Genomic DNA, 23,537 nt, shown 5'->3' with positions numbered 1-23,537 from the left:
TTAAGTACTGAAGACTGAAATAATGGTGCTGAAAATTCAGCTTTGCTTTACAGAAATAAATTACATTTTAAAATAATTGAACATAGAAACATTTATTTTTAATTGTAATAAAATTACTCAGAATTGCTGTTCTACTGCATCTGCTCAAAAAATGGAGCCTTGGTGAGGAGAAGAGACTTTAAATGTAATCTTATTCACCCCAAACTTTTATTTAGCGTTGTGTGCACAATGTTCTTTTACTGGGTTGTATATGACACAAGCAACAGAAAAGGTACACAAAAGCCATAAATTGATCATTGCAATATTTTTAATCAAAAATAAGTCAAAAGCTGTATACATCACTTAAGCACATAACACAAGTGTGTAGCGCCAGTATATTACTGGGGCTCACGTTTACAATGTGAGGATGGTCATGTCTAAAAAAAGAAACGTTCGTCATTTTATGAATGATTAAAAAGAAAAATAATCACATAATTCCTATATCTCATACGGTTTAAAACTGAACATTTCTGCTGAGGTTACGACATTTATGTCCATGACAAACATCATTTACTGCCACTATTTCCAGTTTTATAGCACAAAATGTGATTCAATTGAAATCACTTCTGATCTTGCCATGTATTGCAGATATCAGTATGTCAGATAATCACGCACCTCCGAAACCTCTGACTTTTTCATAACTCAGGGAGGTCACATTATGCATTATAAAATACAAATCCCTGATACTGGATTTAGCCTTTTTACATTTGTGAAAGCTTTTTACTTTGAGCTCTCAACTTAAGATTCAAAGTAATATATACAATGATGGAGAAAGAAATACAAGTTACACACGGAATGTGAGTTAAATGTTCAATTAATGGGAATTATGCTTTATACCCACTGAAACAAATACAATAAATGCAATAATTCACATAGAATCCTTTATAAATGAAAACTAAATATGACCAAAGGCACTTTTAATTGACCTATAGATTTTAAAATCGTCCAACAGAAAAAGAACAGATCACCTACAAATTAAATTCTTGAAACTGGTGCATTATTTTACTTCCGATGCATAGAACATAACGCTGCTGCCTTCTGAGATGAACTTTCACTGTTTATTTACAAAAGTGATGAACTGTCTGAATAAGGCAGCTACATTTCTAAAGGAGCTCAAAAACATACAGTTTGCAAAGAGTTCCATCCTGAGTGAACCTTTTCCAGCTGTTCTGAAGAACCCCATCGAGTACAAATCGGGGTGACCACTATTAAGAACACTACAGATAGAGACTCCCAGAAAGAATCATCTTCCCTGGTCCTGTGTGTGTGCATATGATGCACATTGTGGTTGTTTCTCTTTGTGAACTTTCATTTTAAAACAAGTAACATTAACCTGAAACAGAACAAGGACATAATTTACAAAAAGGACTTAATTGCCAAAAATAAATCATCAAAATGAACCAAAGCAAAACTGTGCTGATGCACTCTTTGGTTGCTTGAGCACGGAGTCCAACAGGCCTTCTTTTATGAAATGACTTCCGTGTGACCCGCCGTGGCTTCCACTAAAGTTATCTGCTCGTCCGCAGAGTCGATCTCTTCTGTTTTGATGACTATGCCACCTTCTGAAAACATGACTACTTCCTCTTCTCCCTCCATTGTTTGTTCGATTCCGACCTCTTCCTGCACAAACACGACGTGCTCCTGGTCCAGGGCCATGCTGCCGTTGGTCTGTCCGTTTTCCATGGCTTCCAGTTTCATGCGGTACTCCTCGGCTTCCTGCTCTTTGCGGAGCAACTGCTGACGATAGGCTTGAGCTTTCCTGTTAGCTTCCTGTAACTGCCACTGGAGATGCTCCTGGATATCGAAGATAAGATAGAGATGGGGTGGGGTGATTTTTTTTAACATCTGGAGGTTTTGCTCTTAGGGCGTAATGCAATGCATGCAATAGTACATTTAGTAACACTTATTTTAAGGTGTCACAGAGTAAGTACATGTAGTTAATTAATATGACTCAGTACTTAAATATATAACTGCACTGGTACAAGGACACCTTAAAATAAAGTGTAACCGTACATTTGTTTTTTTTTACATTTAGTTACACTCACTGTTTCACCGGTCTCTGTATTACTGGAGGAAACTTCAATTTTTCTTTTACGGGCAGGAGGTTCGGAGTCATCAACCACTTCCTCTGTGATTTGATTGGATTGAACTGCCAATACTAATAAAAAAAAAAAAAAAAACACCACCTTTAATGACAAAGTACAAGATTGTGGTGAAAATATACTATACATGGAAATGAATGAATGAATGTAACGCAAAATAATTAAAAGAATTAATGTTTATTTAGCAAGCATTCAATTGATCAAAAGTGACCAAAAATCACCAAAAAAAATGTAAATTATATTTCAAATGCTGTTCTTTTGAACATTTGAAAAAAAATGTTTTTCAAAATTGAAAATAAGAAATATTTCTTGAATACATCATGTGGCACTAAAGACTGGACTAATAGCTGCTGAAAATCCATTTTTACAAATTACAGAAATTAATTACATTTTAAAATATATTTAAAATTGATGAGCAGCCTTGATGAGCATAATACAACAGCATTTCAGTGTGACAAAAAAAAAAAAAAAAAAAAATTAGTAATACATTTTGCATTGAAGCTAACAGAAAAATTCAGTAATTTCTTCCTCTGGAAATTACCTTTTATCTTAAAATATTCATCCTTTAATCTCGCAAACAACTTTACTTTTGTACCATTATGGCTTTATTCTCAAAATTTTATGACTTTAATCTCACAACTGTATTTTTGTAATTTTAATTTTATTCTCAACTTATTGTCTTTATTCAAATTTGGAGCTAAAATGCTCATACATAAGAGATTTCTTTCTAAAATAGTGAAAACGTACCGACCCCAAACTAAAAACCGTAACATTGAGAAGTTCTCTTCAAAATCCTAAATAAGTCTAGGAAGTCATACCTTGTCGTCCATCCTGCATTGTGACAAAGAACGGCTGGCCGAGTCCATTTGTCTGCAGATTTCCATGTTGATCTGTTAATATGGTTATGACCCTCTGACCCGATTCATTCACCACTTGCTGGATACTCGAGTCCAAGGCACTGACAGCAATGGCCTCCTCTGTGTCACCTAAACATCAAGGGAACACAGAAAACAAAAAGCAACTGTAGGTTCAATTACTATTCAAGTTTAAAAAACATCCATCAGTGTTCACATTATATTAATCCATTCCAGATTTATTTTCTAGTCAACGTATCGTACCCGAGTTGCTTTTGATCAAGTCAGTGAGGTTGACGACTCCCCCTTGGATGTTCGGGACGCCCTGAATGAAGAACTGTGGGGTGGAGGTGCCGTTTATGATTGACGCTTCGGCATTCCTGTTCACCTGATTCTGCATCCCCTCCTAAAACACGCAAAGAGGATTCAACATCTTTACCATTTCTGAAACAACTCTGTGATGTTTTCCACGAACACGGCAAACCTGTAACAGCTGCATAAGTTCAGCGTGTTGTATGTCCACAGCGATATCAAAAGCTGATTTGTCAAACTTGCTGAGGGCATGTACATCAGCGCCATGTTTGACCAACAGCTCTGCGACGCTGTGATGGCCGTGCTGGGCTGCCCAATGAAGAGCCGTCATCTTCAACATGTCCTTGGCATTGATGTCAGCACCACTCTAAAACAGAAAAACGATATTTAAGACTTGTAATGGACTCCTCAGCTAATAAACTGAGATTAGGAATATTTTTAGTACATTAAAAAAAAGCATAAGAGAAGACAAGCATTGACTTACCTTGATTAATAAATCCACAATGACCTCATGGCCCTCTGTGGCTGCCATGTGCAGAGGGGTCCTGTCCACTTTGGTTCGGGCATCTCTGCTGACACCCGCCCTCAGCAGCACTTCAGCAGTAGAGTAATGACCATGCTGGGCTGCTAAATGTAATGGAGATGTTCCAAGCTGCAAAAAACATTAGGAGACAACCGAATGAAAATACGCCAAAGTGGTTTGTAGGTTTGTGTCTATGCGTATATATCTATGCGACAAATTTTGAGCTGAGAATATGACTTTCCCAGCTTTAAAAGTTCCTTGATACTTTCAAAAAAATTTAAATATCACATGTATGCATAAAGGCCATAGAAACATAGAAAGTTTAATAGGATCGGTCTATGCTTACTTGTACAAGCACATCATTTGGATGGGAAAAATCTATTTTCAATTGTATTATGATTTTTTTTGTATACATATTATAACACGATTTGTTAATGCAACAACTGAATTTGGTATAACTGCCTTCATATTCTACATACAGTGGTTTCTACAACTTTTATGAAGGTATTTAAGATTTATTTTAAGACCACGTAAAGAAAATTTAAGGAATAAATCGAAGGGAACAAAATATATCAACATGTAAGTGTCTTGTATTAGCAGCAACACTTCAAAGTTTAAAAAAAAATGCAACTTCTAACAGATCTTTGTTACTTTTTAATTCATTTGACACACATTTTAATGCTTGTTATCTAGCACAAATATAAATTACTACAAGCAGACAATGTCAATGACAAATGATGAGTCAGAACATGGCTCATGTTTTTTTTTTTTTAAGGCAATGATATAATTGCTTTGCTAACTACTTCTTGTGAAGGCTAAGCCCATAATTATATATAACATTATTTATCACATGACCAACCCAGTCTGTAGTGAACGGAGCTCCGTTGGCCATCAGCGTCCTGACCTCATCATCATGACCGTTACGAGCTGCTTCTAAAAGACGCTTTCCCAAATCCACCAATGACATCTAGGCAAAGACAGACATTAAAAATACCATAATGATAATTAAACGGTACTATTTAGTGCTGTCCAACGAATAATCGCGATTAATCGCATCCAAAATAAAAGTTTTTGTTTACATAGTATGTGTGTGTACGGTGTATATTTATTATGCATATATAAACACACACGTTACATTTATATATTAATACATATATAATACATGTAAATACATTTAAATATTTTCAAAATATATGCTGTATGTGTGTGTATTTATATATACATAATAAATATACACAGTACACGCACATATAACATGCAAACAGAAACTTTTATTTTGGACGCGATTAATCGCGATTAATCGTTCGAGAGCATTCATTTATTACAAGATGATGATGATGCTTGTGTATAAATCTAACAGAGTTATATTGGAATGGAGAAATTTGATCTGCCACTGACCAATAATAAGTTTCAAGCCACATCCTTAACTTCAAGTTATTTAGTGATTGACTAAAATTGGACTTTTAATGAGATGTTAACCAAATTAAGAGAGTACAGTGATCAAACTGACCTATATATGTATTTCATTCACATTTCAAAGTCTAAAATTGTCACTGTCTAAAAAAAAAAAAAAAACAGTAAGAAAATAATGTTTCCACCTCCTTAAAGATATCTGTACTTTGTATCACAAAGTGAATAAATGAACAACAGCGTAAGTAATGAAAACAGAAATAACAGAGAGCGAGTGAATCTTTTAAAAACGAATCCCTAAAAACACATACCTAAAAACATGAAATGCATGGTGATCAAATATCTAACGGCGATTTTAAAGCTCGTATTTTACATGCCAAACTCATGTGCCATGTGGAGTCTAATATAGAGCCGAGCTGATCACACACATCCTCCGTCTGCGCCACCGACTAATGCGATCTGTGCGTATTAAACTTACCTTTATACCCTGTCTGTCGGACGTATAATGTGTGATATTAAAGCACTATATAGTTTTTGCGCCTGTATTTCTCAACTGGCTGGACATAAACATGTCTGTGTTTAAAGCGCATTTAGATATGGCGGCTGCTTTAACCCCGGAAATAAAAGTGAAGCTGTTCAGACTCCGTGGACGTGTCTCAAAACCTAGTGAGCGGCCTACTAAGACAGCATGCTTGAGCTAAACAGTCTATGGTTTTAACACCATAAATCCTGCACAAGCCTATAATGCACAAAAATGCTGACTAGGTAGTCAACTCACTTGGTTTTTAGGCAGAGCCTATTCAACTGTATAGATACATTTTTTAAATATATATATATATATTTTTAGCTATAAATATATTGTAATTGTATATAATATATAGGTTTTATGTTTATTTGATTTTTTATTTATTATGTATACGTATGATATTGGCAAGATATTAAGTTGAGATGTATGACTCAATTTTCTGGCAATCACTTTTTTAATTGGTTTCTGACTTTTGATGTATATAAATTATGGAGTCTTTCATAACTGTGATACAAATAAATAACTTTGCTTGGTATAATATTTAATACTGCAAACTCTATCTGCAGTTTTCTGCTTTCCTACACTGCTACCCAGTTGTGCTCCAAAACACCTGTGCTCATCAACACAAGAAACCACAGGAAAAACTAAAATTAAAACATAAAAAGAAAAAGAAAAAATCTACTTCAGGTTTGAGTTGCATAGTTAGAACTAAAACACTTTTTTACACCTGTTGCATAAAAAAAAAAAAGTTTTTAAATAAGTCTGTGTAACGCTGTAAAATCTCTCAATGCTCGATGTAAAAAAATATCTATTTAGCTATAAAATGATAAATGAAACATGAATACAGGTGCATTTTTATTCATTTAGCAGCAAGCTCACTTTAATTGGCATTTGACATTTGTAAACAAACATAATGGGGAAAAAAAACGTGCAAGTATTTTAACATGGACATCTGTTCAATACAAAAACCCTTTTTAGTGAGATTCCAGTTTAAACTAATAAATCACTGTATGCATTAATATTACAAATCATTTAGCAGACAATAATATTATACAGTTTTAGATTTCTCATTTGTTCTAAATCTCCTTGCCTTGAAGTGAATTTGTCAGATTATGATCTAGATATCTTAAACTTATTTCACAACCAATTGATCAATCACTTGTCTACAGGGCAGCGAGATACTAAGTAGTGTAACTAATACATCCATATTCAGTAATGCACTACAAGTTTAATCAAACAAGAAGTCAGTTATCAGTTTACTGACATGGTTTAACAAGAAAGGCATGATACATGACTCTTGTATTCATCAATATCAGATTGGAGAATCAGTGCAACCACAGTGGCATTAAACACAGATTTAGGCAGGAACTGAGAATTGCATTGCAGTGTCTTATAACAGCAGGCTGAAATCTAAGGTATCGACATTAGCGATGGGCTCTTTCCAGTAGTTGAAGGTGGAGTACTTCAGCAGCTCCAAATCCTCTTCCTCCTCCTGTCCCAGGGGTTTTTGGGAGCTCTTGATCGACTTTGCTTCCTTGGACTTGGGTATAGAAATGCCAAGGTCTTCCAGCTCTGACAGGTCCAGTGATGGGATGGGCTGCCTCCAAAACATGAAGGAGTCAAACTGGCTGCTGGTTGTGTCTAACATTTCGATCTGCGCATTAAGAAGAGATTAAAAGATCAGCACTGCACTGCTAACAAGCAAATATTTATTAGGATTAATAAATTACATAATCAAGGCAATCTCAACTAACTTGTTTCAAAGAATGCATTGCATTGCTCGCTATTTAAAAACCTGTTTACTTTTTCCCTCGGGGAGCTTCTGACTTGCCCATGAGCTATTTTCAGTTACCTGCTATTTTCAGGGAAACTTGAGCAATTTACATCTGTAAAACAACTTTCATATACAGGCCAAAGGCTTAACTCTAACATAAAATAATAAGCACATTTATTATATTAATTATACTAAACTAATTATACTATAATTGTACTATAATTTTTATTTTAATCACTTTAAGTTATGCTAATTACCTGTAAGCAATTTAAATGTAAAAATAAGTTTAATTTGCATGTCAAAGCAGAAATTATCAATATGATAATTATAAAAGAAAAAATAATAAAACTGGCAACAACAAACTAAAATATCATGTTCAAGAATCATCTGTGTGATTGTGTCTGCACTTTAATCATATTAATATATTGTAACTAGATGGAAGATTTAAGATTTTAAAAGTGCAAGACCTTACAATAAAATGAAAGCAAATTACATGTGCAAATAACTTTCATATGCATGTCAAATGAGAAATATATTGTAAAACTAGTAGCCTACTACTGACAACTTGTTATCAGTATGATTATTGTAAAATAAGGAAAAATAAAAATGTTGTGGCAACAAAAATCTTAGATGTCGATATATGATAATGTCTGCATATTAAGCATCTAATTATATAAATATTATAATTAGATGCAAGATTTATTACCTTACAATAAAAGATATTGTGTATATGTTGTATTAGGCTATAAAAAATAACTTATCATCATTATGCCTATTATAAAAGTAGTAATAGTAAAAAATGATTCACAGTAGATATGGTCAAGAATAAGTGATATGATTGTGTCCACACTTCTGCCATCTTAATCATATTGATATACTATAATTAAATGCAAGATTTAAGACCTTACAGGAATAAGAACAAAAAAGCATTATCTTTTCATTACAAAGAAGATATATCATTTGGAAGCTGCAATTTAAAAACATATGAAACATTTAAAAAGCCAATGATGATTAATGAGCTGCACGTTCGTGTCGCGTCGCGTCGCGGGGTGTTTTAGCTCTGGCCACACAATGCAGCGGCGGTGTACGCCCAAATTTTAGAGACAATCGGTGGATGAGGTCCTTAAAGGACCATCAGGAATAGCCTGCATGTTTTTTTGCAGCATCTCACATGCGCATCTATTAAAAGACGGGCTCTCGCCTCCCCAAAAATAGCGATGGCGCATCTCATGACAAAGCATTTCAGATGCTTCAGTTCAACAAGCAACTAACCTTAAATAGGCCTCAAGCTAAAACATTCACTAGTAAACACGTATTACCGTATTTTTAACTGACAAATGAGGTCATATTAATTGATTAGTCTGGACAGCATGCCTATGTGATGGAACACCAAAATCATTCGAAATGCTTTGAATGAACAGGATTAAAACAGAACTATAGCTCAACAAAAGGAACAACTGAAAGAACATACCCCTAGTATGTGATCAGATTGGCTGTCTCTGAATTCAAAGCTGGTTTGTAGTAATTCGGATTAGAAGGATAGAAGATGCACCTTGTTTGGTCTCAATCTTCTCGCCGGCTGCTCAGCATGAACCAACCGCACCCAGCATCACCAGTGACAGACAGTCGTGGAAGATTTGCGTTCGCCCCGCCCACCTTCTGTGGGCGATTGAGGGGGACCAGTGACAGGTGCATAATTAGCGTCAAGTGGGCGTGGCTTATCGATTGTTCTAATGAAATGGTGAAATTTAGTACCTGCATTTATGCGTTTTGTTAGTAGTTTTGTGGTGTCTTTACAATCTCTGGTACCCATTTGCATCTATGAACGACCCCTCTGCTGTTTTGCAAGTGGAGTCGTCTGTTGTGTGTGTGTGTGTGTGTGTGTGTGTGTGTGTGTGTGTGTGTGTGTGTGTTGTTTGTTGATTGGCTGAGTTCAGCGTCCATCAGGATCGATTGACCCTAATTTCCACTGACTGAATTTCCTGCACGCAAAATCGAAATGTATTGATAATTTCAGTGGAATAAAATGCTCGGCTTTAGTGTGTGAATATTTAGTGAAAACCAGATGCACAGACTGTGAATGTTTCAGTGGATTAATATTAAAATCACGTTAGAAATTTACAGGAATATAAAGAAGCCTTTAAGTAGTGTGCGAAAAGAAAACACATTGCTATTCATTATCATCCCTGTTGTGGAATATAAAATATCCAATACTGTATTATAGGCCTAATTTGATAATAATAATAATAAATTGGTATACATGAAATGACTGACTTGCATGAAAAAAGAAAACAAGCTTCAGAACTCATTCAAACACGAGATGAAAGTAAATGATTTACACTAGATTCAGAGGTGGGTAGTAACGAGTTACATTTACTTCGTTACATTTACTTGAGTAATTTTTTTGGTTAACTAATACTTTTGGAGTATATTTAAAGATGGGTACTTTTACTTTTACTTGAGTAAATTTTGGGGGGGAAATCTGTACTTTTACTTCGTTACTGTGGGCGACGCTCCTCTCGTTACTTTATCTTAATGCAATACAGGTCCTTCTCAAAAAATTAGCATATTGTGAAAAAGTTCATTATTTTCCATAATGTAATGATAAAAATTAAACTTTCATATATTTTAGATTCATTGCACACCAACTGAAATATTTCAGGTCTTTTATTGTTTTAATACTGATGATTTTGGCATACAGCTCATGAAAACCCAAAATTCCTATCTTAAGAAAATTTGCATATCATGAAAAGGTTCTCTAAACGAGCTATTAACCTAATCATCTGAATCAACTAATTAACTCTAAACACCTGCAAAAAGATTCCTGAGGTTTTTAAAAACTCCCAGCCTGGTTCATTACTCAAAACCGCAATCATGGGTAAGAGGTTAACCCAGAAGGCCATCACTGACACCCTCAAGCAAGAGGAAGACACAGAAAGAAATTTCTGAACGAACAGGCTGTTCCCAGAGTGCTGTATCAAGGCACCTCAGTGGGAAGTCTGTGGGAAGGGAAAAAGTGTGGCAAAAAACGCTGCACAATGAGAAGAGGTGACCGGACCCTGAGGAAGATTGTGGAGAAGGACCGATTTCCAGACCTTGGGGGACCTGCGGAAGCAGTGGACTGAGTCTGGAGTAGAAACATCCAGAGCCAACGTGCACAGGTGTGTGCTTTTGAACCAGAAACAGCGGCAGAAGCGCCTGACCTGGGCTGCAGAGAAGCAGCACTGGACTGTTGCTCAGTGGTCCAAAGTACTTTTTTCGGATGAAAGCTAATTTTGCATGTCATTCGGAAATCAAGGTGCCAGAGTCTGGATGAAGACTAGGGAGAAGGAAATGCCAAAATGCCTGAAGTCCAGTGTCAAGTACCCACAGTCAGTGATGGTCTGGGGTACCATGTCAGCTGCTGGTGTTGGTCCACTGTGTTTTATCAAGGGCAGGGTCAATGCAGCTAGCTATCAGGAGATTTTGGACCACTTCATGCTTCCATCTGCTGAAAAGCTTTATGGAGATGAAGATTTCGTTTTTCAGCACGACCTGGCACCTGCTCAAAGTGCCAAAACCACTGGTAAATGGTTTACTGACCATGGTATTACTGTGCTCAATTGGCCTGCCAACTCTCCTGACCTGAACCCCATAGAGAATCTGTGGGATATTGTGAAGAGAAAGTTGAGAGACGCAAGACCCAAACACTCTGGATGAGCTTAAGGCCGCTATCGAAGCATCCTGGGCCTCCATAACACCTGAGCAGTGCCACAGGCTGATTGCCTCCATGCCACGCCGCACTGAAGCAGTCATTTCTGCAAAAAGGATTCCCGACCAAGTATTGAGTGCATAACTGAACATAATTATTTGAAGGTTGACTTTTTTTGTATTAAAAACACTTTTCTTTTGTTGGTCGGATGAAATATGCTAATTTTTTGATATTTGTTTTTTGGGTTTTCATGAGCTGTATGCCCAAAATCATCAGTATTAAAACAAATAAAAGACCTGAAATATTTCAGTTGGTGTGCAATGAATCTAAAATATATGAAAGTTTAATTTTTATCATTACATTATGGAAAATAATGAACTTTTTCACAATATGCTATTTTTTTGAGAAGGACCTGTATAAGTTATAAATGCTTCAGTTTATTACAAACGCGCCGTCTACTTTTCTCTGGGCAATGAGCGATGCTCTTTCGCGAATGATTCATTCTTTTGAGTCAATTCTGTTCAAAGGCTTGATCAAACCAGTTGGCTTACCAGTGAATTGGTTCGTGAATCACTTTGAATGATTCGTTCAGTTCCCGCTGCGCGCACTGAGCGTCTGAAGCGGTTCACTCAGAGTTAACCTCTGACTAGATTTTAGTTCATTCCCAGTTATAGAAAACTTAGTCAATCCTGTTTAACAGGTAAAGTTAAACATTCACTAAATGTGCATTTTTGTCCCCAACATTGTGCTTGCTGCAAAGGAGTCAGTGAAATGATATAAACATTTTAAATAAATAAAATAAAAGAAACAATTAAACCAGGGTTATATAATATTGCTGAAATTGAAAGGGTTTTATAATAAAGTGTATTTACTGATGAGTTTTAAAGAAAGAAAGAAAGATAATTCTGTCATTATATTTGTGGAACACAAAAGCACATGTTTGGCAGAATGTTCGGGACTGACAACCTTAGTCACCATTCCTCATTCATTGCATCATTTTGCCCATACAGTGAATGTAAATAAAGCTGTCACTCTTCTTATAATTTCCTTTTGTATTCTACTATAGACAGAAAGTCGTATTGGTTAAAAATTAGGGTGACTAACTGATGAAAGATGTTCTATTCTATTCTATTCTATTCTATTCTATTCTAGAGTTGCCATCTTCAGTGCAGCTCGCCCTGCACTTCAATCCTCCAACCACGAGATGCCACTAGATACCTGATAATAATTCTTATCCCATCCGTCTTAAAATATCAAAACATTTTACAGCAGCAATTTTGCCAGTATGACTTAACAAAACACTAAATAGAAACAAAACAAAACACTTGCTAAATAGAGAAAATAATAATAATAATAATAATAATAATAAAGGGTATATTAGCTTCCGACGTGACGTGACTGTTTACAAACACAGGCACCGGAAGTGAGACAGGCAAAAACAAGATTACGGAAAAGAGAGTGACGTGCGCTTTATCCGCCGCACGGAGAGACAGCAAAACCTGAAGATTTCAGCCAGACATCTCCGCTGAAGTGTTGTGTTTTACAGTGTATGTTTTAGGGACGTTTTTAAAGACTGCAGAAAGGTCGCTATGGTAAGTTTCTGCTGCTCTTAATGCAGGGTGAACTGCTGTACGTTACTCTTATCAAGATTGTAAATACACACTAGTATGTTTACGAACTCACATACTGTGCTGAGTAGAAGAGAAGTCGTCTTTTGCAAATAAACTGGCAAATAAATAACTTATTGTTCTAAAAGGACACAATCCTTGTGTTGACAGCTAATTTATTAACAAACTCATCTGCAATGTTAATTATATAAGTTGACAACAATTGCTCATTTGCGCTTTTACCAAGTGAATCTTGTCTAAATGTTCTTCTGTTTGTTTCAGAGTTTCTGAAATGCACAGTATGAGATCAGAAAACTTTCTTAACCTCCAGAGTGTCACTCTTCAGTGATCAGGTGAAAACTAACCCTAAGGGTCTTTAAACATAGGCTGTGTAAATATTATGCATGAAGTAGTTTTGTCAAACAAACTATTGTAACTCTAAGGCTCATATTTTAATGTCTAGAAATGCATTCTGTACATGTAGAGTTTGTAAATGCGGACGTGTTTTGTGTGTGTCCACAGAAAGCCTCCCTGTGACTCAGCTGTTCCCAGAATTAGGCAACTCAGAAACAAAATGATTAGTAGGAGGTGTTGTGAATAATTGCTGCTTTATTTGTTTGTTTATTCGTTTGCGTGTGAGTGGTGCGTGTGGCATGAAAGCAAGAAAGTACTAAGTTTTTAATTTAATCTGGATTTCGGTGCAAGAGATTGCTTTTAAAAGGCTAGAAAACTAAAACCCAGTAATATGAAGTAAGCAAAAATACAATTTTTCGGAAAAAAGCAAACTGACGCTGACTGATTTTCTTTTATTTATTTATTTTTTATCAGCAATTGAAGATTTTAAAAGTCATATTTGCTTTCAGCCCAACTTTAATTGGCTTTGTTAATTATAAGCACACATCTCACTTGTCAGGTCATGGCAGATTCTTGCCCAGACACCGTTGATGGTGAGATTATAGGCCTTTCCAAGGGACAGCAGTTAAAAACAACCAAAAATGAGGACTTTGATGCTGCTAGACCACACGACAAGGAAATCAGCCAAAAAGACGGTGACAGCAATACTGAGCAATCCTCTGGGAGCATTTCTCCCCTTATGAAAGATGATCTCACAACATGCAAAGAGCCTCCTACAACCACAGCGTCTCTTGGAGATGATGCTATTGCAGCTCAGTCTGTTATCAGTAAAAGCCAAGACAAAACCGATGAATCTGAGATCCTCAATAGTAAATCCTACACACCCAGCCAATCAGAGGTGACACCCACTTTCTCCATGGCCAGCCTGGAGTTCTCCGAGGAGACTAATGGGATTCCTCCTGATGGACCTTTGATTTCGTCCAAATCTGCTCAGGATGGCAACCAAGTCCCCTCTCAGGGGAGCGGAGGGGCCTGTGCGGGGGCTGCGAGGGCATCACAGCCTAGCATGCCGGCATATTATTTTGTCAAGTGGATTACCTGGAAAGAGAAGAAGACGGCCATTATCACTCAGAGCGAGAACGGACCCTGCCCCCTGATCGCCATCATGAACATCCTGTTGTTGCGGTGGAAGGTAAGCCATTTAGCATTACCTGCTCGTCATAGTCGAGCTGTTGAGTACAAATACATCATGTGTGGTGTTTGATAATGCAAGCATCACTTATACTGTGTTTGTTTTACTGATGTGAAAGTTACTTTGAATTTTGCAATCATCTGACATGATTTTTGCCAGTGCCACACATTAAATTAATCAAAAGTGACAGTAAAAATATTTGTTAATTTCCATTTCAAATAAATGTTATTCTTTTGAACTTTCTATTCATGAAAAGAATGCCAAAAAACATATCACATCGTGTTTTCAACACGGATAATACTGAGGAGTGTTTTTTTTAAGCAGCAAATCAGCATATTAGAATAATTTCTGAAGATCATGTGACACTGAAGACTGGAGAAATGATGCTGAAAATTCAGCTTTAACGTCACAGAAATAAATCCCATTTTAAAATATATTAAAATATGAAAGTTTATATTAAAGGAAGTTATTTTAAACTGAAATAATATTTCTACAATATTATTGTTTTGATGTATTTTCATTAAACAAATACAGCTTTAGTGAGCATAAGGCTTCTTTAAAAACATCTTACCGACCCAGAACTTTTGAACAGTAGTGTATATAAATAAATATATTAAAATGCATTGTAATCAATGATACCAGAAAAAAAACTTTCTGACTTTTCACTGACCTAGTGTTTTTCTTATGACTCTCCTTATCTGTTCCTGTGTGTTACTGTATAAACACTGTTTCTGGTTACAGTGAAATACTGATAACACATTCAAGAAAAAAAGTGTTGTGAAATAGAAGAAAAGATGTAGATGAGGGTGTGCCGTGACTAAAAGCAGAAGTATTTGTTTGTGAATTTTGTGTTTCATGTTCATGTACTTTAGATGTTTGTATGTATGTGAAATATGTGATATATGTGTTTTTTGTTTATTTTTAGCTGCCGGCTCAGATGGAAGTGGTCACCACTGAAGAGCTGAGTGGCTCACCTTGGTAGGATGTTTTAGAGCACTGGACATGCAGTGTCTGTTTCACAAATCATCAAATTACATTAAAGGTTACATACATTGTAATGGACTGTAATACGTTAAGGATCTCTAGTGGTGCACCACAGTAAACTTTATGGTTGGAAACAGATGGCTGATGTGACTTGAGAAGGAGGGGGTGTGGTTACTGTGTGAAAACATTTGTGTTTCAGTACCATTAATGGCACCCCAATCACGGAATATACCATTAAGTCTCTGCTCTTTGTGTAAGTAGTCATTTAGAAGACGCTTTTAGGTTAAGTGCCTCACTCAAGGACACAATGGTAATACTTTCTGACCCCTGGAGGGGTTTGAATCCTTACTAGTCCAGATTTTTTAATTAATAGTTCACCCAAAAATGAACATTTGCTGAAAATGTACACACCCTTTAGCCATCTAAAACATTTGTTATAGAAGTTTAGTATTACATCACTTGCTCACCAGTAGATCCTCTGCAGTGAATGGGTGCCGTCAGAATGAGTCCAAACAGCTGATTTAAACATCACAATAATCCACAAGTAATCGTTGATCAGTAACAGCTGATCAATTCATGTCTTGTGAAGCGAAAAAACTCTGCATTTGTAAGAAATAAATCATCATTAAAGTGATTTAACTTTAAACCGTTGCTTCTGGCCAAAAATACACAAATCTGTAATCCATAGTATTCATTCATGTAGGGGTAGGAGTTCATATGAATGCATGTCTGAGGGGAACTTACTGTCTTTAGAAGAGTTTATATGGTATTTTTTCTTTTCATCTTGCCTCTGTATAATGCATATTAAAGTTCATAAGTGCAAAAAAAAGTGCAGCGCTGTTTTGTTTAAAGTAGAAACCAAAGAAACGCTTTAAGCGCCCACCTTCTGGCAGAGAGTGAATCTGCATCTCATTCAGCTCGTCCGCTGTTTCACGCAGATATTTATGTATAGTTTCACAAAACTGAAGTCAAACCATTCTGTTTTTGCAAAATTTCGAAATTATACAATCTACTTTAAATTAAAAACTGCTCATGTTGCATGTATGCAGCATCTTTGTTTGGATCATGATTAAAAATGCAAGCGGTTGCCTCTAATTTTAAATGGAAAAAAGCAGCACAGACAAAGCCTTATTTTGTTTATATGAAGAGATTTATTTTATTGTGTGTTATTTATTGATTTGGGGCTTGTTTTAAAATGTCCATTTAGTTTTGTTATGTACATTTACATTGTATTTAAATTTTGTCATTTAGCAGACGCTTTTATCCAAAGCGACTTACAAATGAGGACAAAAAAACAACAAAAGAGCAATAATATGCAAGTGCTATATTAGAATATTATTATTGTTATATTTAAATTTTCCACAAGAAATGTGCAGCATTTTGTCCAAACAGTAATAAAAGGACACATTTAATTTATAATTTATCTTAAATCTCATTTTGTTTAAAAAATAAAATCGTGAATCAAATTGAATCGCGAAATCAAAATCGTGAATCGAATCGTGAGTTGAGTGGATCGTTACATCCCTGTTCATAACCCATGATGGATTTGTTTATTACAAACATGCAGCTTTTTGCTTCACTGGAGTTGTGTGGATTATTGTGACGTTTTTATCAGTTGTTTGGACTCTCATTCTGACGGCACCCATTCACTGCAGAGGATCCATTGGTGAGCAAGTTATGTAATGCTAAATTTCTCTACATCTGATGAAGAAAAGAAACTCAAAACTATATCTTGAATGGTCTGAGTAAATTTTCAGCAAATGTTTAAATTTGGGTGAACTATTCCTTTAACTACTACTCTTGATCGGTTATGGGTGTAGGTTTGCTTTTACAGTGTCCCTAAAATGTATTTGGAAACGTTTGCACATTGAGGTCACATACAAAAAATCTTTGAACTTTTCTTATCCAGTTTTTAAAATTCCTATTAACCAACTGGTGTCACTATCTTAGTATTTATATTTGCTTACTTACATTTCTCTAATGCAATGATATTTTAAGTGTGGCTTAAGTGTCCAAATATTTTTTGGAGCCACTGTATATCACCTCTTATTAGGTTATAGATAGAAAGATAAACATGTTATGTTGCTGAGTGATGAGGAAATAAACAAGAAGTGCTTTCATAAACAATACAAATATGTTTGACATGAAAAGGTGACACTTCTCAAATCACACAACCTTTGACAGAAAGCTGAAGTGGTTTTGAAAGGCTTAAGCCCAACCTTTTCTCGTTCTAGGTGAATGTGTGCTCTCCATCAAACCGCGGGAGAAAGCAGAAGGCATGGAGCTCAATTTCCAGCAGGTAAATCATAGTATGGGAGAACCATTGTAACAGGCTCAGCTCTGCACATGTCTAGTGAATATAATAAAAACATGTTAAGCAGCTGGACAGGCGCTAAAAAACCTCAGAACCAACAAAAGACATAAACAATCAGATATAATGTGAATGAGTCTTCAGCAGTCTGTGAATGAAGGCTTGTGATCCCTTCATTAATTATTACACATTAATTAGTGTGTTTGTTTTTGTTTATGGATGAATGAATGAAGGCTTCTTTTGTTCATGTGCCCTTGCTGTTCCTTTTTGCTCCGACTGAAAATTAATGGATTCGATAGTATAATTTCAAGCTTAATGTTCTCATATTTAGTTTAATATTTTTTCAATTCATATTTTTTTTAATGTAAACGAAAATAATAAATAAAAATAAAAAATGTATGAATGATTTATTTATTTAGAATATTTCAGATTGTTATTTATTATTTATACAGTCTGCTATTGGCTTGTTTTGAGAAGTGCAAACAAAAATAATCAATTATTATAATTTTTTTTATATAATAAGTGTCTTCAAAGTGACAGTAAAGGCATATTGCTACAAAAAAAATTATATTTCAAATAAAAAATTTTTAACATTAACAATAATAAGAAATGTTTCTTGAGCACCAAATTAGCAAATTAGAATAATTTCTGAAGGATGCTGACCCTAAACCTTTGAACTTAATTAATTTTTTAATGCAATTTTGTGATTTTAACTTAATAGGTTAGCTAAGAGCAGTCAGCATGTTTTGTGGTAAATATTACTCATACTGTTTTCCACTTGACCCAGATATCTCAATATATCAGATAGTGAGGCCAATAACATAGACCTGTATGTATTTGTGTATGATATTTCTCTCAGAAGATTTTTGTTTTTTATTGTATTTCTCATTCCCTTCACAGAACATGAGTGACGCGATGGCTGTGCTGCCAAAGTTGTCCACAGGCCTCGACGTTAATGTGCGTTTTACAGGTGTGTCGGATTTGAGTCACACTCCTGAGTGCATCGTCTTTGATCTGCTTGACATTCGCTCTACCACGGCTGGGCTTGTCGACCCACAGGTACGTCAGCAGAAAACATGATATAAACGTGTTGTGAATTGTGTGTAACAATACAAGCGGCTCCATTCCTCTTCAGAGTCCTGAGGTGGTGTCTGCAGTGGGCAAACTCAGCTACAACCAACTGGTGGGAGAAGATCATAGAGTTCAAGCACTCCACATGATACCAGTCAAGTCAGTGAAGGTACAGTTAATGTTATTTCTTACAAACACGAATGTCTCAGTTATTGTATATCACAGGGGTGTAGGACTCCTCAGCATTGTATTAATGTCTGTTTGTTGACAGGTTTGATAGCAGAGCAAATTTTTGGAGTCCACAGCAACCCAAGCTGTCATATCACGGCCTGTGGTGAGCTCAACACGACAGCCAAGGAGGGCGAACTGTCTGTATTTTCAAGGAACAACCACTTCAGCACTATGATAAAGCACAAGGTGTTTAGCAACCTTCCCACACCAACACTCTCCATAGCAGCTAAGTGATTATAACAACCCCCAGCGACGTCAAGCCGCTTAAAAACCCACCACCAAAAAAAAGTGGAGCAGATTGTTTTATAGTAAAAAAAATAGCACAGAAGTCTTTATTTGCTTACGTTTTTTGAGCCCAAGTTAAACGTTCAGTTTGAGTAAATGCACTTTGCTCACATTTCGAGCAGATAGATGCACTTTAATGCAGAGATTTTGCTATTATAAACCTATAATAAAGTTGAAATTTAAGGCAAGATACTACAGGCAGAAACGCCTTTTTTGTTTTTTCTTTGAAAATATGCGTTCAGGGCCGGAATGTAGGTCTCTGAGGAGGAGGGGCTGGGTGAAAAAAATCCCTCTCCAATATTTTGAATTTGGACTGCAATACCTAGTTCAGCCACTCGGTGTCAATCCTACATACAGCACCTTTAAATCGCTTACTGAGATGCATTTGAAATTCAAATGGCTTTGTCACTGTTATTTGGTCAGCAACATCATATCTGCTGACCAGTGATCAGTATGTTCAATGTGTGGATTTGCAGGGTCACCTTTACTGTGGTCAACAGATCAGGGCTTCCTGCAGGAGGAGAGCCGTGGTGGGGGAGAGTCTCCATAATGTGGAGGGGGATGGGAATTTCTGTGACTCGGACTTCAGATTGTGTCACCCTTCCCAGAAAACCCTCAGCAGCCAGCCAAGCCCTCCCCCAAACAACAGCAGCAAATGCAGATCGACCAGGTGATCTGAGAATATGCCTGTTCTTAGGTGTCATATAGGTGTAAGAAGTAACCAATAATTCACAGGTGCTATTATCTAACACGTTCCACCTCTTCATGATCCAATCAAATCCCAATACAAAACATATACTTTATTACCCCATGATTATGCAGTTTTCACTCAGAAATACTCTATGTAATTTTATGTTTAGTTAAAATGCGAGATTGAGAAAGTGGTTTCATCTTGAAATGTATACCAACATTGGTTTAATTTATGGATTCAGTGAATTTTTGTGTGTTTTATAGGGGTATCTGTTTGGTGGATGTGTCTGCTGCAGCAGGAGGGGTGATGATGCTGGTGGACTTTTGTGTTATTTTGCTGGCCAGACAGCTGCAGCAGGAGGAGTGACCAGCAGCCACAAACATGAAACGCATCCAGCACCAGCCGTCAGCCGGACCGGTACTTCCGTCTTTCTTTCAGGAGGAAAAACACTTTTGGCACCGAAACTTCAGGGAAGCATCTTTGAGATTAACACGATTGGCTTTATTCATGAAACCCTTAGCAGAATGGGGGGAATGCCTGAGTAAAATCATTTATTACAAACTGCTGAATAGTTGTATTCAACACAGTGCAGCGGAGTTTACAAAACGAGTAGATTCAATGAATTAATTACACATATTTGTAGTTACTTGTGTTCAGAAGGACTTTCCTGTTCAGTGTTTTTCTTTGGTCTATTATGATTAACAGAAAAACTAGTGAAATATTGTGTAATATTGTGCAATATTATTATAGTTTAAACAGAAATGTGTCCTATCTTGAAACAGTTTATTTTATATTTCTTTTATAGATTTATTATAGATCTTATATTATAGATTTCACTTATAGTATAGATTACTTTTATAGATTTATTATAGAACATTTTATAGATTTATTCCTTTGGTGGAATTCAGAAGCAAAATCATTCTAATATGCTGATTTAGTCCTCGAGAAGCATGTCTCATTATCAGTGTTGAAAAGAGTGCTGCTTAATATTTATTTCCAGATTAATAGAAAAATAGAAAATAGTGATAATATATAAATGTCTTTTTTTTTTGTAACATTGCCTTACTGTTTTGCTTTTTTGATCAGTTGTTTAATGCATTCTTGCGTGAAAAAAAAGGTAGTTAAAAAAAAAAGTAGTTTACCACTCATTTACTCACCCTCATGTTGTGTACAAATCTGTATGATTCTTGATATTTTCAAAAATTTTCGAAGCACTTGTGTCTGTGATGACTGTGGTAGAGGGAAGCTGGTTTCTTGCCATGGGATTAAAAAATAAATAATAATAATTACGACTTTTTATATTTATGAAGAACAGAATTTATGTCTGTTTGTCCTCACAATTCTAAGAAAAGAAATTGAGAAGAAAAGAATAAAAACAAATAAAAAAAAAAGTCACAATTACCCTTTTTAATTTAATCCCGTAGCAGAAACAAAACATAAAAACTGAATTGCTGGATGTAAGAATTTCAGAAAAAATATTCCAAAACTGCAAGATTTTTTTTTTAAGAAAAAGTCAAAATTGTAAAACGTAAATTCAGAATTCTGAAAAAAAAGTCTATATTGTGAGATTGTCGAACTCATGATTTTCTGATATAAAAAAAAAAGTCCAAATCGCTCCCCAAAAAAAGCTTCCCACGGGTTCCAAGAGATACATGGAGAAAGTTTTCTTTAAAAAGCCTAAAGCAGCTGTAAATTTCTCCCCACTCAGTTAAAGGTTTCTGCAGTAGTGTAGTGACAAAATTCAGAAAGATTTTACTTACTGACCAAAATAAAAACCTCTTTCTTAATACCTGCAGATGAGAAGAGTCAGCACGGAGGGACAGAGGCCGGGGGCGCCGGGAAGGACGACTCTGATTGCTGTATTCTCTAGGTCAGAGTCCACTCACCTCTCAAAGCCAGTTCGGCTTCAGTTAACAGTTTCTTCTGTACCACTACTGTGAAAACTAGGGGGAATTCACTCTTAGGCGGACCTGTCGTCCCAATGCAAGCCTGCCTTTACAGTACAGTTGACCCCTCGTTTTCACCTTCCTCTATATCCTCATGGGTGGAAACTGTGCTCATCGTCGGTCTACTGGACCCAAATAAAGGTAGCAACTTGTTTTTTAAGCACCTAGAATGCCAGCATTTCTTTGAGTGCTGAATGGTGGAGCTCCTAACTATGCCATAACGATTGAAGACTGTAATGGTAAATAATCAGGTATGTTGTAATAAGAATTAACATTACACTGAAATGCTACTGTTCTCAAGTTTGATTCTGTACATAGTTTACATTGTCATCCGCTTTTCATCCAAGTGATGTCACATACACTAAGTACACGCAGGGCTCCGTGGAGCTCCCTGGATTCTGTAAGCTTGAGCTAATAAAAGCCACCTCTGTTAAACAGGAAATGTGTGACCAGTTGATTTTATGAAACCGTCTGGAAATATTGGGAGATTACACAAAAGACAACATCAGAGTCATCACAATCATTTTCGTTTAGTGCCGCGCCCTTGATGTACAAAGAGACACGTGATCAATGGCAACAAATTTATGTACATTTGGATTCAGAGAATTACAAGTGTCACTTTATATCTATATATAAAGAAACTAAAGTGTCTTTTTTTATGTCATAATTTAACTTAAAAATAATTTTTCCAGATTTAACTGGACGGGGGAAAAATGCCCAATGCATTAAAGTCTCTGATTTTAATCAGACAAGGAATATTCATAAGCATGCAAAAGTTTGGGGTGACTTTTTTAGAAAACAGAATTACTTCTAATTAAGAAAGTATACATTAAACTGATGAAAAGTGATAGTAAAGGCATTGCATTTGTTACAAAGATTTCTATTTTAAATAAACACTTTTTTAATTTTCTATTCATCAAAGAATCCTGCAAAAAATGGTCAATAATATTATAGCTGTTTTTAACATTGACAAAAACAAGAAAAGTTTCTTCAGAAGCAAATCAGAATATTAGAATAATTTCTAATGATGCTGAAAATTCAGCTTTGAAAGGAATAAATGACATTTTATGAAATAGAAAACAAATATTTTAAATTGTAATATTTCACTATCACAATCTTTACAGTATTTTTTGTGACAAGGAATAAAGGGATTAACAATTTAAAAACATTAACAGCCCCAAACCTTTTTGAACAGTGGTGTATGTGTTTTATATTATATATATATTTTTAAAAAGTAATAATATGTCAAATATATAATTTAATCTATCTTTAGTTTAAATACATTTTCATGTGATCAAGCCGAGAAAACCAAAGCAGACTATTACGTGGTTCAATCCCAAGTAAACCTGAACTCAAATCTGTATCCTTCGAGATAACCAGACAATTTAAGTTCCTTTCACACATTTAAATCCACTTGTGTATCATTTAACCATGATACTTACGCTTATACTTAAATAAACACATCATACATATTGTTTATTAGTGCTGAATTATGAGAAATGTGCACCCACAGTCAGAGATCATTTCTTTTATATCTTATATATATATATATATGGAAGATGTCCAATGATGAACAGTTTGACACATGGAAAAAAAACACATGAACATACAAAAAAGCATAAAACTTTTTCAAA

At 35.6% G+C, this 23,537-nt stretch overlaps 2 protein-coding genes, 1 long non-coding RNA gene and 1 pseudogene across 3 annotated transcripts; 2 read left to right on the top strand and 2 right to left on the bottom strand.

Moving 5' to 3' along the window:
• Nucleotides 1-289: 289 nt before the first annotated feature.
• On the bottom strand, nt 290-5,875 carry LOC109054084 (GA-binding protein subunit beta-1-like). Its single transcript, XM_042745183.1, has 8 exons — nt 5,719-5,875; nt 4,690-4,797; nt 3,792-3,959; nt 3,480-3,674; nt 3,260-3,401; nt 2,960-3,127; nt 2,085-2,197; nt 290-1,833 (listed from the first exon to the last, which is right to left on the bottom strand). The coding sequence occupies exons 2-8, from the start codon at nt 4,795-4,797 to the stop codon at nt 1,504-1,506; spliced, it is 1,224 nt and encodes a 407-aa protein (XP_042601117.1). The 5' UTR covers nt 5,719-5,875; the 3' UTR covers nt 290-1,503.
• Nucleotides 5,876-6,608: 733 nt separating this feature from the next.
• On the bottom strand, nt 6,609-9,181 carry LOC109054081 (protein AF1q-like). Its single transcript, XM_019071391.2, has 2 exons — nt 9,012-9,181; nt 6,609-7,420 (listed from the first exon to the last, which is right to left on the bottom strand). The coding sequence occupies exon 2, from the start codon at nt 7,412-7,414 to the stop codon at nt 7,157-7,159; it is 258 nt and encodes an 85-aa protein (XP_018926936.2). The 5' UTR covers nt 7,415-7,420; nt 9,012-9,181; the 3' UTR covers nt 6,609-7,156.
• Nucleotides 9,182-12,649: 3,468 nt separating this feature from the next.
• Nucleotides 12,650-13,430, top strand: LOC122140707. The gene is made up of 3 exons (XR_006157295.1): nt 12,650-12,823; nt 13,121-13,191; nt 13,361-13,430. It is a non-coding gene; the product is annotated as an uncharacterized LOC122140707 (long non-coding RNA).
• Nucleotides 13,431-13,463: 33 nt separating this feature from the next.
• LOC122140847 lies at nt 13,464-21,827 on the top strand (annotated as a pseudogene).
• Nucleotides 21,828-23,537: the final 1,710 nt, after the last annotated feature.

Source organism: Cyprinus carpio, chromosome B19 (genome assembly GCF_018340385.1).
Source record: "Cyprinus carpio isolate SPL01 chromosome B19, ASM1834038v1, whole genome shotgun sequence".
NCBI lineage: Eukaryota > Metazoa > Chordata > Actinopteri > Cypriniformes > Cyprinidae > Cyprinus > Cyprinus carpio.
The sequence above is the reverse complement of the archived record's forward strand: the minus strand, read 5'-3'. Positions and strand labels throughout refer to the sequence as shown.

What these genes read in the sequence shown, in the direction of transcription:
- LOC109054084 (XM_042745183.1), bottom strand. Translation starts at nt 4,797, where the DNA reads ATGTCATTGGTGGATTTGGGAAAGCGTCTTTTAGAAGCAGCTCGTAAC. An exon ending in AACTTATGCAGCTGTTACAG is followed by an intron (nt 3,402 to 3,479) that starts GTTTGCCGTGTT and finishes TGCGTGTTTTAG; the next exon opens with GAGGGGATGCAGAATCAGGT. An exon ending in AATGCAGGATGGACGACAAG is followed by an intron (nt 2,198 to 2,959) that starts GTATGACTTCCT and finishes TTTTTTTATTAG; the next exon opens with TATTGGCAGTTCAATCCAAT.
- LOC109054081 (XM_019071391.2), bottom strand. Translation starts at nt 7,414, where the DNA reads ATGTTAGACACAACCAGCAGCCAGTTTGACTCCTTCATGTTTTGGAGG.